The 14,333-nt window shown below is 51.0% G+C and overlaps 1 protein-coding gene across 1 annotated transcript in view; it reads left to right on the top strand.

Annotated features, from left to right (window-relative positions):
* Window positions 1-114: 114 nt before the first annotated feature.
* QRICH2 (glutamine rich 2) overlaps window positions 115-14,333 on the top strand; it is a 37,397-nt gene continuing 23,178 nt past the window's right edge. The window contains exons 1-3 of the mRNA XM_073005004.1: window positions 115-2,349; window positions 5,201-5,260; window positions 5,624-5,734. Of these exons, the coding sequence (XP_072861105.1) occupies window positions 1,804-2,349; window positions 5,201-5,260; window positions 5,624-5,734 (717 nt within the window). The 5' untranslated portion in view covers window positions 115-1,803. The remainder of the gene's footprint in view (window positions 2,350-5,200; window positions 5,261-5,623; window positions 5,735-14,333) is intronic.

Genomic DNA, 14,333 nt, shown 5'->3' on the forward strand with positions numbered 1-14,333 from the left:
AAAAAAAACTGCAAAGAACTAGTTATTTTGATAACCCTTTAAAGGCCTACTGTGTACCAAGTTACTGGAATATGATGATCGAAAATCCTTCAATTAAATAAACTACTACTCAGGCTGAAGTAAAAAATCTGAACTTGAACAGTAGTTAAAGTAGTACAGTTATTCCTTCCAGTCCATGGGGGATTGGTTTCAGGACTCAGCCTCCTGCCCATGGATGTGCAAGTCCCTGATAGAAAATGGTGTACTATCTGCATAGAAGCTATGCACATCCTGGATGACGTATAATACCTATGGGAATATCCATCCTGTGTAAATGGTTGTCATGCTGTATTGTTTAGAGAATCATGACAGGAATCTGTACGTGTTCAATCCTGGTTGGTTAAATCTGCAGATGCAGAGCTTGTGGAGGAGGCTGGCCATGCATGGCACACGCTCATAGGTTCTCTTTAAGTAGCTTTGCTGTGCTTCTGTTAGGAAGTTTTATTTATATGTTTTTGGGAAGAATCTGGTACTGGGAAGTCATGCCTCGATTGTTAACCCCAGATTTGTCTTGTGCTGTTTAATCCTGCTTTGTAAGGAGCTGAAGCATGGGCGCTTGACCAGGTGAGTTTTAAAACTTTTTAAAATTTATTTTATTTTTTTGAGAAGGAGTCTTGCACTGTCACCCAGGCTGGAGTGGTGCAATCTCGGCTTGGCTCACTGCAACCTCTGCCTCTCGGGTTCATGCCCAGTCTGCCATATATTAATTGATCTCAAAAAATGGCCAGGCGTGGTGGCTCACACCTGTAATTCCAGCACTTTGGCAGGCCGAGGCGGGTGGATCACCTGAGGTCAGGAGTTAAAGACCAGCCTGGCCAACATAGTGAAACCCCGCCTCTGCTTAAAATACAAAAAATTAGCAGGGCTTGGTACCACGTGTCTGTAACACTAGCTACTCGGGGGAGGCTGAGGCAGGAGAACTGTGTGAACCCAGGAGGCAGAGGTTGCAGTGAGCTGAGATCGGCCATTGCACTCCAGCCTGGGCGACGGTGAGAAACTCTGTCTCAAAAGTTAAAAAAAAATTATGGCAGCACAGAAAAGGGACAATTAACCACCAAATAGTCATCCGGTGGCTAATTGGAACTGCCTGAGTAGCGGGTTGTCTTTTCCAAGTTGCTTCACCTTTGATTGAAGGAAATATGCGGACTGTCTGCAGGGGACCAAGGCCCCAGGACTGCATCCCTTAGACACGGGGTCACCACTGTGGAATGGACGCAGCTGATGACACAAAGCATGGTTGCCAGGAAACCCTCAAGCCTTTCTGTCCTTATGTGGCCCCGCCAAGAGTGAGTGAATCCTGGCCTTTCTAGGTTAAGGGGATGGATGGGGTCGAGCTGGATCTTGGGAGGCCTCCTCGGCCCTTGTTGCTGAGGCTCCCCTTGTGATCCCTGTGGTGGCCTTTGCTTCCCCTCTGGGGCTCGCAGCGAGGGCGTGTTCTTAGTGGAATCTTCAGGGCACGCGGGGTCCCCCACGTTTCAGACGTCCGCCGGCACTGGGACTGGGAGTCTAGGGCTCCGGCTGGGGGACCCGAGGCTGGCGACAGACAGCGGAGGGGTGGCCATCGCGGACCCCGCCGGGGAACGGAGACGCGGATTCCCCGGAGGCAGGAGCTCCGCCCAGTGACTCGCCCAGCGCCGCTGGACCCGGGGCAGGGGCGTCCCGAGGACCTCGCAGGGTCCCTGAAAGGCCCCAAGGCACAGCGCGCAGTGAGCGGGAAGTGGTGGGTCGGCGCCCCGCGGCAGCGCACGGCTGTTGACAGCCACGATGCCGCCCGGGAGCACGGTCTCCCTCCGGGAGCTGGCGGACCTCTCTATCGGCACCCCGGAGGTGGGCGCCGTCAACTTCACGGCCCTGCACACGCTCATCGTGGCCATGCTCAAGAACCTCGACCTCCAAAATACCCGGATCGACTTCCAGGCCCCGTCGCCTGAGCCCAGCCGCTCGCTGCTGTCCGCCCGGAGCTCGCTGAGCACCCCACACCTGCCCGCGCCCAAGGAGGCTCCCAAGGAGGCTCCCAAGGGGGCGACCCGGGAGAAGCGCAGGGGCGTGGGCCGGGTGCCTCCATCAGCGCTGGAGAGCCAAGTGAAGGACCTGGGTGGCCAGGTGGAGGACCTGAGCAAGCAGCTCAAGCGCGTGGACAGCCAGATGCAGGGCATTGCCACGCACGTGCAGCGCTTCTCTCAGGCCAGTGGGCTCCATCTGACCTCGCAAGAGTGGCCGGAGGAGCAGGAGGTGGCCATGCAGGTGCTTGATAGGGTGCGGACTGGGAGTATCTTGAAGGACGCCGCCGAGGAGCTCAGCTTTGCCAGGGTGAGGGCGCACGTGGAGGCACGCGCAGGCCGTCTCCCTCCTCCAGGCCGCCCTCCAGGCCTAGCCGAGTCCCCGCGAGCAGTGGTTTGGACGGAGGGGATGGGGACCGAGGAGGTGCTAGGCCTCAGTGCCACTGGCTAAATAGAGTGGCCCATGCTCTATCTTGCAGTCCATGGGGCTGCTTTAAGATGTCATGCAAGACCTGAAAACCCTGAAGGAAAGCCACCGAAAGGCGCAGGGCCTCCCCGAGCTGGAGGGGCCTGAGGACCCCACCTCCCGAGCCTAGTGGCCCCATCCCACCCCACTCCTTCCTAGCCCCTGTTTACAAGAGAGGTTTGCCCACCACTTATCAGACATCCAAGGACCAGAGCTGGCCCAGAGTGGGGCCCACAACTTCTCAGAAGATTGTTAGAGTGAATTCCCTTTTAAAAAAGAATAAAGGCCGGGCGCGGTGGCTCAAGCCTGTAATCCCAGCACTTTGGGAGGCCGAGATGGGCGGATCACGAGGTCAGGAGATCGAGACCATCCCAACATGGGCTAACATGGTGAAACCCCGTCTCCACTAAAAAATACAAAAAACTAGCCGGGCGAGGTGGCGGGCGCCCGTAGTCCCAGCTGCTCGGGAGGCTGAGGCAGGAGAATGGCGTGAACCCGGGAGGCGGAGCTTGCAGTGAGCTGAGATCCGGCCACTGCACTCCACCCTGGGCGACAGAGCGAGACTCCGTCTCAAAAAAAAAAAAAAAAAAAGAATAAAGACATAAAGAGATAGGCACTGAGGACAAAGGCTCCCAGAGAAGGGGAGTCAGGATGGAGAGTTGGACCTCAGCTCCCTGTGGCCATGACACAAGCTACAGCAGGCAGGGGACAGTTTCACTTGGACTTTTTTGTTTTCCTTTTTTTTGAGACAGAGTCTCACTCTGTCACCCAGGCTGAAGTGCAGTGGTGCAGTCTCGGCTCACTGCAACCTCCGCCTACCGGACTCAAGTGATTCTCATGCCTTAGCCTCCCGAGTAGCTAGGATTATAGGCGTGTGCCACCATGCCCGGCTAATTTTTGTAGTTTTAGTAGAGATGGGGTTTCACCATGTTGGCCGGGCTGGTCTCAAACTCCTGACCTCAAGTTATCTGCCCACCTTGGCCTCCCAAAGTGCTGGGATTACAGGCATGAGCCACTGAGCCCTACTTTCAATTGGACTTTTGTTTTCTTGGAGGGACAAGTGCATATAATCATTGAGCACAAGTATTATCCAGTGAACAGCAGGAAGCAACACAGGTCAGCGCTGGGAGGTAATAGACACGTGCATGTCTCAGAACCACCTTAGGTTGGTCCTGAAAGAAAAAGCAGAAGCAACTAGGAAGGCAGTTGGACAGGGAGGCCAAGAGACAGGAGGGGAAAAAGAGGCTGGGAAGAGGCAGGAGAAAGAGGCCAAGCCCCAGCAGGGGAGCCCGGGCCGCTTATGTCCTCCTGTCGTATCACCCCAGGTCTCGAGACCCCAGCACCAATTCACTTTTGCTCTGGGAAGCAAGTTTGCTTTCCTTTTCAAACTTTAAAGTGTGGTAGGGTTTTTTTGTTTGTTTGTTTTTGTTTTTTTTTTTTTTGAGACAGTCTCACTCTGTCACCCAGATGGAGTCCAGTGGCGTATTATTGGCTCACTGCAACTCCATCTCCTGGGTTCAAGGAATTCTCCTGCCTCAGTCTCCCTAGTAGCTAGGATTATAGGTACATACCACCACACCCAGCTAATTTTTGTACTTTTAGTAGAGATGGGGTTTTACCATGTTGGCCAGGCTGGTCTCGAACTCCTGACCTAAAGTGATCCTCCTGCCTCGGCCTCCGAAAGTGTTGGGATTACAGGCAAGAGCCGCTGCTCCTGGCCTTTTAATTTTTAGCTAATCTTAGATTCTACAAGTTTGCAAAAGTTATAAAAAACAAGTTTTATTTTTATTAATATATTCTTTCTTAATCCCAAATATGATAGTAAGCACCTTATGTTGTAGCGATTTGCTTTGGTTCTTTTGAGGTGCTTTTCTCTTTAGACAGCACCCATGTTCCGCTACTGTTGTACCTGGCACCACCTGCAAGGCAAGGTGGGCCTCATCCTACAGGCTTTCATGAGTGGATTGGAGCAAACTGAATCCCAGGACCAGAGGATCCCATCCCTGCAGCAGCACTTACTCTTACTGTGCTACCAGCCAGGCCCCCCACTGCATCTCACTTCCCTTCCTGCACTTGGCTGGGAAAAGACCCAGGAGCCTGGGCTGACTGGCCAGGTAAAAACCAGGTAGAAGGCAGGGCTCCTGCCTGTAATCCCAGCACTGTGGGAGGCCGAGGCTGGAGATTGCTTGGACCCAGGAGTTCGAGACCAGCTTGGGCAACATGGCAAGATCTTATCTCTACAAAAAAGTGTTTAAAATTAGCTGGATGTGGTGGTGCATGCCTGAAGTACCAGCTACTCAGGAGGCTGAGGTGGGAGGATTGCTTAAGCCTGAGAGGTTGAGGCTGCAGTGAGCTGTGGTGGCACCATTGCACTGCAGCCTGGGTGACAGAGCGAGACCCTGTCTCAAAAAAAAAAAAAGGAAACCAAAAAAACCCCCAAAAAACTCAAGTAGAAGAAATCCTCCCTTTCCATAAGAGCCACATGCACTCCCCCTTTCCTCATCTCCTGGCACTGAGTCACTGTGTGAGTGTGCGAGTATGCGTGTGTGTGTGAGTGTGAGAGTGTGTGTGTGAGTGTGAGAGTGTGTGTGTGAGTGTGAGAGTGTGTGAATGAGTGTGAGAGTGTGTGTGTGCACATGTGAGTGTGCATGGGTAGGGGCCGCTGTCATTCTCCTTTCCTGAACTCTTCTTCCAGGTAATTTTACAGCGGGTTGATGAACTAGAGAAGCTATTCAAAGATCGGGAACAATTCCTGGTAATACCAGCCAGTTCCATGGGAAGGGGCTCTCCAGGGGGCTGGCCCTCTCTCAGCATGGCCCTCTTTCCAGGGCTTGTCCATCTGGGGCAGGCAGTGTGTGCCTTCTGCCTCTCAAGTCTCTGCCCCTGGGTTGGAGGGGAATCTGTCTCATCCCTGCCCAGTGCTCTACGGGTGCTCACATGGAACAGAGGACTGTCTTCCTGACCTTCACTGGTCACTTGAAGGGTGATGAATTCTCCTTGGGGCTGGGGCTGGGGCTGGGAAGGATCCACCCAGATCCTATTAGACCAAGTCTGTCCCTAAAGCTTCTTGGGATTAATCGAGGGGTGTTTGTGTGTGTGTCTTGTCTGTCACTGTCAGGAACTAGTCAGCCGGAAGCTGAGTTTGGTTCCTGGTGCAGAAGAAGTCACCATGGTCACCTGGGAAGAGCTGGAGCAGGCAATTACGGACGGCTGGAGAGCCTCACGAGCGGTGAACCAGTGGGGGCCTGGGCCGTGGTCTTGGGTGGGGCTCCCCAGAACCTCTTGCTTTGCACAGTTGCACGGGATTCTGTTCTATGGATGTTCATAGTTTGTGAGTTTCATTGATACGGGTATTTTAAATGGTTTTTCCAGTCTTAAGAACAAGGTGACATTCACGTGTGAATAACATGCATCCCTAGAAACGGACGTTAATGATTTGGCTAGCCATTAGCAAACTGCCTTCCTTGGCTGCTGTTCCAATGTAGACCCCCACCAGCAATGGGAGAGCGAGCTTATTCCCTGACATCCCCCAGCCCTGTATATTGGCACCCAATTTTTTGCGCTTTGCCAACCCATTGGATCAACAGAAAGGTTGAAAAAGAGTGTCGTTGTTATTTGCTTTTGTAGCTTTTCAAACTTTCTTTACAGTCTGTCTTGAAATGCAGGGATCTTTCTTTATTAGTGGGCCATGGTGACAGATCCTGGAAATAAAACCTCTGTAGGGGGCCCTTTGCTGGTGGCGATTTTTTTTTTTTTTTTTTTGAGACAGAGTCTTGCTCTATTGCCCAGGCTGGAGTGCAGTGGCACGATCCGGTTCACTGCAAGCTCCGCCTCCCAGGTTCATGCCATTCTCCTGCCTCAGCCTCCCAAGCAGTTGGGACTACAGGCGCCCACCACCACGCTCGGCTAATTTCTTTTTGTATTTTTAGTAGAGACGAGGTTTCACGGTATTAGCCAGGAAGGTCTCGATACCCTGACCTCGTGATCCGCCTGCCTCCGCCTCCCAAAGTATTGGGATTACAGGCGTGAGCCACCGTGCCTGGCCACTGGTGGCGATTTTTGCACAAAGGCATGCATCTGTCTGTCTTGAGACTGTACAGATGACCAAATTGTTTTCCAATCCCCAACCTACCTTCACCTGAATAAAATCAAGCTGGATATGTTCAAATGGCCCTCAAAGATGAGGCTTAACTTCCCTTTTGGTCTTGACATCCCTCCCGCTGGCTTTGGGCAAGTGGGTTATCAAAACAATCAAGTCAACTTTGAGGGCCATTTGAAAATGTAGACAGAAGCAAGGTGAAGAGTAAAGCTTTTGGCGCCACCAAGTGGCCATCTTGGGGAGCGCTAAATATCTGGGGACAAAAAGACAACCTGAGATCTCCAGGACGTTTCCTGATTTCAGGGCTCATTCTCAGAGGAAAGCGGCATCAGAAAGATGTTGCAAGAGGGGCCAGTCTCAATGGCTCCAGCCTGTAATCCCAGCACTTGGGGAGCTGAAGTGGGCGATCACTTGCGTCCAGGAGTTCGAGCCCAGCCTGGACAACATGGTGAAACCCTGTCGATACCAAAAATACAAAAATTAGCTGGGCATGGTGGTGCATGCCTGTAATCTCAGTTACTCGGGAGGTTGAGGCAGGAGAATCGCTTGAACCCGGAAGGCAGAGGTTGCAGTGAGCTGAGATTGCATCACTGCACTCTAGACTGGGTCACAAGAGCGAGAACTCCATCTCAAAAAAGAAAAGTAGGTAAACTGGAATGCAGTGCCTCGGGAGGAAAAAGGGGACAGTGTCCGCTTCCTGTGGCTGTTCCAACAAATGGCCAGAGACTGATCGTGTAGCTTAAAACCACACAGATCTGTTATCTTACAGTTCGGGAGGACACAAGGCCAGTACCAGTTTCACTGAGCAGAAGTCAAGGTGTTGGCAGGGCTGGTTTCCTCTGGCAGCTCTAGGGGGAGAATCCATTTCCTGGTCATTTTCAGCCTCTGAGTGTGGCCGGCAGCCCCTGGTTCTGGCCACATCAGCTTCAGCCTCCTTCTTGTAAGGACCTTTGTGACTTCATCACTGCATCCACCTGGATAATCCGGGATACTCCCTTTGTCTCAAGATCCTTAATTGTAGGCCGGGCGCGGTGGCTCAAGCCTGTAATCCCAGCACTTTGGGAGGCCGAGACGGGCGGATCACGAGGTCAGGAGATCGAGACCATCCTGGCTAACACAGTGAAACCCCGTCTCTACTAAAAATACAAAAAACTAGCTGGGCGCGGTGGCGGGCGCCTGTAGTCCCAGCTACTCGGGAGGCTGAGGCAGGAGAATGGCGTAAACCCGGGAGGCGGAGCTTGCAGTGAGCCGAGATCTGGCCACTGCACTCCAGCCTGGACGACAGAGCGAGACTCCGCCTCAAAAAAAAAAAAAAAAAAAAAAAAAAAAAAAAGATCCTTAATTGTACCTGCAAAGTCCCTTTTGCCATGTAAGGTAATGCTCCCAGGTTCAGGGGATGGGCATATGGATATCTTTGGGAGCTCGTATTCAGCACACCATAATGACTAAAACCAAAATAATGGTTTTTCAGAACAAACACCTTGAAGTTCTAGACAAATGGACATGACAGCTACAGAGGTTGGCGGGGAGGAACAGGGTCCTAGAAAGGTCGGTACAGTTTTCATTAAGGGTATCAGATGAGACTCCTGTCATTTCTGAGGATGACAGGAATTAGAAATAATGAGTGCCCTCATTAGGAGCTCAAGTGATCCACCCGTCTGGGCCTCTCAAAGGGCTGGGATTACAGGCATGAGCTACCGCCCTGGCCTATCATATACTTTTGTTCAAGATTTTGGCTCATTTATTGTAATGTTAGGGCATGTTAAAGAAAAAAAAATTATGTTTGAGACAGTCTTGCTCTGCTGCCCAGGCTGGAGTACAGTGGTACCTAAGGGCTTACTGCAACCTCCATCTCCTGTACTCAAGTGATCCTCCCACCTCAGCCTTCTGAGTACCTGGGACTACTGGTGCATGCCACCACACCTGGCTAATATTTTATATTTTTGAGACAGAGTCTTGCTCTGTTGCCCAGGCTGGAGTACAGTGGCATGATCTTGGCTCACTGCAACCTCCACCTCCTGAGCTTAACTGATTCTCCTGCCTCAGCCTCCTGAATAGCTGGAATTACAGGTGCCCACCACCACGCCTGGCTAATTTTTGTATTTTTAGTAAAGATGGGGTTTCACCGTGTTGGCCAGGCTGGTCTTGAACTCCTGACCTCATGTGATCCACCCGCTTTGGCCTCCCAAAGTGCTGGGATTACAGGTGTGAGCCACCATGCCCGGCCATATTTTGTATTTTGTAGAGAGTTTTCGCCGTGTTGCCCAGGCTGGTCTCAAACTCCTGGCCTCGAGCAGTCTGAAAGCCTTGGCCTCCCATAGTGCTGGGATTGAGCCACTGCACCCAGTCTCAGTCCTGGCCCTCTACTCATGATGCAGGCACACTGCACAGTTTCCATAAAGTCACCACTGTCTGCCAAAACCCATAACTGCCTTTAACACCCAGTTTCAAAATCCTTATTTTACATTTCTGCTAAAGGACTCCACCAACCATGCAGGCAGGTCAAATTGGTCTCAGGTCAAATTGGCCTCAGGTGTGCTGTATGTGCTTAACTGGGGCTAGTGGCACTCCCCCACTGCTTTCATCCTGGTCTGTGCGAGGGCTGAACTGGCTACTACCAGAGCTTGTTCTCTTCCTTCTCAAGAATCTTTAATATTTATAGTTATCTTCAGTTGCTTTTGGAGTTATTCATAATTATGAGCAATAATCAAACGCAGATGCTTTCTTACCTCTGGAAAAGTAAAAATGTTTGAAGGTGTTTATGCTTATGTGTAAGCCTCAAGGTGTCTGCCGCCTGGACCCCGAGAAGATGTACTGCTCAGTAAAAACAGTATGATAGTGGCATGTGCAAAAAAGCTTTGGCTTGAAAAAAGTGAAAGTAGAGGCCACTTTTTTCTAGTCCATTCCTTTTATGTTCAGGGTCCTCTTGCAATATCGTTTAGTTTTGTTTTTTGAGACAGAGTCTTGCTTTGTTGCCCAGGCTGGAGTGCAGTGGCTCAATCTTGGCTCACTGCAACGTTCACCTCCTGGGTTCAAACGATTCTCCTGCCTCAGTCTCCCGAGTAGCTGAGATTACAGGCGCCCGCCACCACGCCTGGCTAATTTTTGTATCTTTAGTAGGGACAGGGTTTCACCATGTTGTCCAGGCTGGGCTCGAACTCCTGACCTCAGGTGATCCGCCCGCCTCGGCTTCCCAAAGATGTTGCCCAGCCCCTCTTGCAACGTCTTTCTGATGCCGCTTTCCTCTGAGAATGAGCCCTGAAATCAGGAAACGTCCTGGAGATCTCAGGTTGTCTTTTGTAACCAGATATTTGGCGCTCCCCAAGATGGCCACTTGGTGGCGCCAAAAGCTTTACTCTTCACCCTGCTTCTGTCTACATTTTCAAATGGCCCTCAAAGTTGACTTGATTGTTTTGATAACCCACTTGCCCAAAGCCAGCGGGAGGGATGTCAAGACCAAAAGGGAAGTTAAGCCTCATCTTTTTTTTTTTTTTTTTTGGAGACGGAGTCTCGCTCTGTCGCCCAGGCTGGAGTGCAGTGGCCGGATCTCAGCTCACTGCAAGCTCCGCCTCCCGGGTTCACGCCATTCTCCTGCCTCAGCCTCCCAAGTAGCTGGGACTACAGGCGCCCGCCACCACGCCCGGCTAGTTTTTTGTATTTTTTAGTAGAGACGAGGTTTCACCGTGTTAGCCAGGATGGTCTACGATCTCCTGACCTCGTGATCCGCCCGTCTCGGCCTCCCAAAGTGCTGGGATTACAGGCTTGAGCCACCGCGCCCGGCCTAAGCCTCATCTTTGAGGGCCATTTGAACATATCCAGCTTGATTTTATTCAGGTGAAGGTAGGTTGGGGATCGGAAAACAATTTGGTCTTCCGTACACTGTCTCAAGACAGACAGATGCATGCCTGTGTGCCAAAGTCGCCACCAGCAAAGGGCCCCCTACAGAGGTTTTATTTCCAGGGTCTGCCACTATGGCCCACTAATAAGGAAAGATCCCTGCATTTCAGGACAGACTGTAAAGAAAGTTTGAAAAGCTACAAAAGCAAATAAAAACTACACTCAGGGCCGGGGGGAGTGGCTCACACCTATAATTCCAGCACTGTGGGAGGCCGAGGCAAGGGATCACTTGAGGTCAGGAGTTTGAGACTAACCTGACCAATATGATGAAGCCCCATCTCTACTAAAAATACAAAAATTAGCTGGGCGTGGTGGCACGTGCCTGTAATCCCAGGTACTCGGGAGGCTGAGGCAGGAGAATCACTTGAATCCAGGAGGCAGAGGTTGCAGTAAGCTGAGACCGCGACACTGAACTCCGGCCTGGGCAACAGAGGGAGACTATCTTAAAAAAAAAAAAAAAAAAAAAAAAGACCAAGAGGTCAGGCATGGTTGCTCATGCCTTTAATTCTAGTGCTTTGGGAGGTCAAGGTGGGAGAAGTGCTTGAGGCCAGGAGTTTGAGACCAGCCTGGGCAACATATTGAGACCCCATCTCTACAAAAAATTTTTAAAAGGCCGGTTGCGTGGCCAGGTGCAGTGGCTCACGCCTGTAATCCCAGCACATTGGGAGGCCGAGGTGGGCAGATCACGAGGTCAGGAGATCGAGATCATCCTGGCTAAGACGTGAAACCCTGTCTCTACTAAAAATAAAAAATTAGCCGGGAATGGTGGCGGGTGCCTGTAGTCCCCAGCTACTTGGGAAGCTGAGGCAGGAGAAAGGTGTGAACCCAGGAGGCGGAGCTTGCAGTGAGCCAAGATCATGCCACTGCACTCCAGCCTGGGCCACAGAGCGAGACTCCATCTCAAAAAAACAAAAAAAAAAGGCCGGTCGCAATGGCTCATGCCTATAATCAAAGTTCTTTGGGAGGCTGAAGCGGGCAGATCACTTGAGGTCAGGAGTTTGAGACCAGCCTGGCCAACGTGGTGAAAACCCATCTCTACCAAAAATACAAAAATTAGCTGGGTGCCCAGGCTGGAGTCCAGTGGCATGATCATGGCTCACTTGAGCCACTGTGCCTGTCCAATCTCCATTAGTTCAATTCAGGACTTTAAAAAATATATGTCTCGGCCGGGCGCAGTGGCTCAAGCCTGTAATCCCAGCACTTTGGGAGGCTGAGGCGGGCGGATCACGAGGTCAGGAGATCGAGACCATCCTGGCTAACATGGTGAAACCCCGTCTCTACTAAAAAATACAAAAAAACTAGCCGGGCGAGGTGGCGGGCGCCTGTAGTCCCAGCTACTCAGGAGGCTGAGGCAGGAGAATGGCATAAACCCGGGAGGCGCAGCTTGCAGTGAGCTGAGATCCGGCCACTGCACTCCAGCCTGGGCGACAGAGCGCGACTCCGTCTCAAAAAAAAAAAAAAAAAAAAAAAAAAAAAAATATATATATATATATATATATATATATATGTCTCTACCTTTTGAACATAAGAAATATAGCTATACTTGGCTGGGCGCAGTGGCTCATGACTGTAATCCCAACCCTTTGGGAGGCCGAGGCAGGCGGATCATGAAGTCAGGAGTTCAAGACCAGCCTGACCAACATGGTGAAACCCCGTCTCTACTGAAAATACAAAAATTAACTGGGCATGGTGGCGGGCACCTGTAATCCCAGCTACTCAGGAGGCTGAGGCAGGAGAATCGCTTGAACCCAGGAGGCGGAGGTTGCAGTAAACCGAGATCAAACCATTGCATTCCAGCCTGGGTGACACTGCAAGACTCCATCTCAAAAAAAAAAGAAAAAAAAGAAAGAATTCTAGCTATACCTGTGTGCAGCAGCTCATGTCCCCAATCCCAGTGCTTTGGGAGACTGAGGAGGGAAGACTGCTTGAGATCAGGAGTTTGAGGTCAGACTGGGCAATATAGCAAGACCCCTTCTCTACAAAAACATTTTTAAAAAAATTAGCCAGAAGGGACCAGGCACGGTGGTTCATGCCTGTAATCCCAGCACTTTGGGAGGCCGAGGGGGGCAGATCACAAGGTCAGGAGATCAAGACTATCCTGGCTAACATGGTGAAACCCCATCTCTACTAAAAATACAAAAAAAAAATTAGCCAGGCATAGTGGAGGGTGCCTGTAGTCCCAGCTACTCAGGAGGCTGAGGCAGGAGAATGGCATCAAGCCGGGAGACAGAGCTTGCAGTAAGCCAAGATCACGCCACTGCACTCTAGCCTGGGCGACAGAGTGAGACTCCGTCTCAAAAAAAAAAAAAAAAAAAAAAAAATTAGCCAGAAGGCCAGGCAGCGTGGCTCATGCCTGTAATCCCAGCACTTTGGAAGGCCGAGGTGGATGGATCACCTGAAGTCAGGAGTTCAAGACCAGCCTGGCCTACGTGGTGAAACCCCATCTCTACTAAAAACTCAAAAAATTAGCCAGGCATGGTGGTGCGTGCCTGTGATCCCAACTACTCAGTAGGCTGAGGCACTTGAACCTTGGGGGCGGAGGTTTCCATGAGCTGAGACTGTGCCACTGTACTCCAGCCTGGGTGACAGAGCAAGACTCTGTCTCAAAAAAAAAAAAGTGAGACTCCCAAGTAGTCCTACCTACTTGGGAGGCTGAAGGGCGAGGCTTGCTTGAGCCCAGGAGTTAAAGGTTGCAGTGAGCTGTGATTATGCCGCTGCACTCCAGACTGAGTGACAGCGAGACCCTGTGTCTAAAGTATGTGCTTGTGTGTGTGGAGCCATAATAACTGTTTAAATAGCCATCTCTGCTAATTCTAACACAGATGCCAGTGCTGAGTTGGTCTCAATTGGTTGAGTTATCTCCTCATTATGGGTCATGTCTTCCTGCCTCTTTGTATGCCTGGCAATCTTTGATTGGGTGCCAGCCGTTGTGACTTTTCCTTTCCTGCATTGGATGTTAGCTATTTTTGTATTTTTTTTTTTTTTTCTTTTGAAATGGAGTCTTGCTCTGTCCCCCAGGCTGGAGCGCAGTGGCACAATCTCGGCTCACTACAAACTCCGCCTCCCGGGTTCAAGCGATTCTCCTGCCTCAGCCTCCTGAGTAGCTGGGATTACAGGTGTGCGCCACCATGCCTGGCTAATTTTTGTATTTTTAGTAGAGACAGGGTTTCACCATGTTGGCCAGGCTGGTCCCGAACTCCTACACTCAGGTGATCCACCCACGTTGGTCTCCCAAAGTGTTGAGATTACAGGTGTGAGCCACATTTTCTTGAGCCTTTTTCCCCAAGTACACAGCTACTTAAAAACAGTTTGTTTCAGGCCTTGCTTTTATGATTTTATGATTTGTTAGGTGGGCCCATAGGTGTGTTCAGTCTAGGGCTGATTATTCTCCACTTCTGAGGCAACACTTTTCTGAGTACACTCTGCTCTGTGCTACTTGAATGATGAGTTTTTCCAAACTGGTTGATAAAAACAGGCACCATTCCCAGCCCCATGGCAGTCAGGGCACTGCTTCTTCAAGCCCTGCAGATGGTTCTTTCCCCAGTCTTGGGATGTCTTCCCACATGCATGTGCCCATCAAATGTGTGCCGATCACTCGGAGGGGAACCTCCACAGACCTCTGGAGTGGGCTTTCTGTCATCTCCCTTCTTTCTGATTAATTTTTCTTTTTGAGACAGAGCCATGCTCTGTCACCCAGGCTGGAGCGCAGTGGCACGATCTCAGCTCACTGCAACCTCCACCTCCTGGGTTCAAGTGATTCTCCTGCCTCAGCCTCCCAAGTAGCTGCGACTACAGTCGTGTGCGACCATGCCTGGCTAATTTTTGTATTTTT

The sequence above is a fragment of the Chlorocebus sabaeus genome, chromosome 16 (genome assembly GCF_047675955.1).
Source record: "Chlorocebus sabaeus isolate Y175 chromosome 16, mChlSab1.0.hap1, whole genome shotgun sequence".
Classification (NCBI taxonomy): Eukaryota; Metazoa; Chordata; class Mammalia; order Primates; family Cercopithecidae; genus Chlorocebus; species Chlorocebus sabaeus.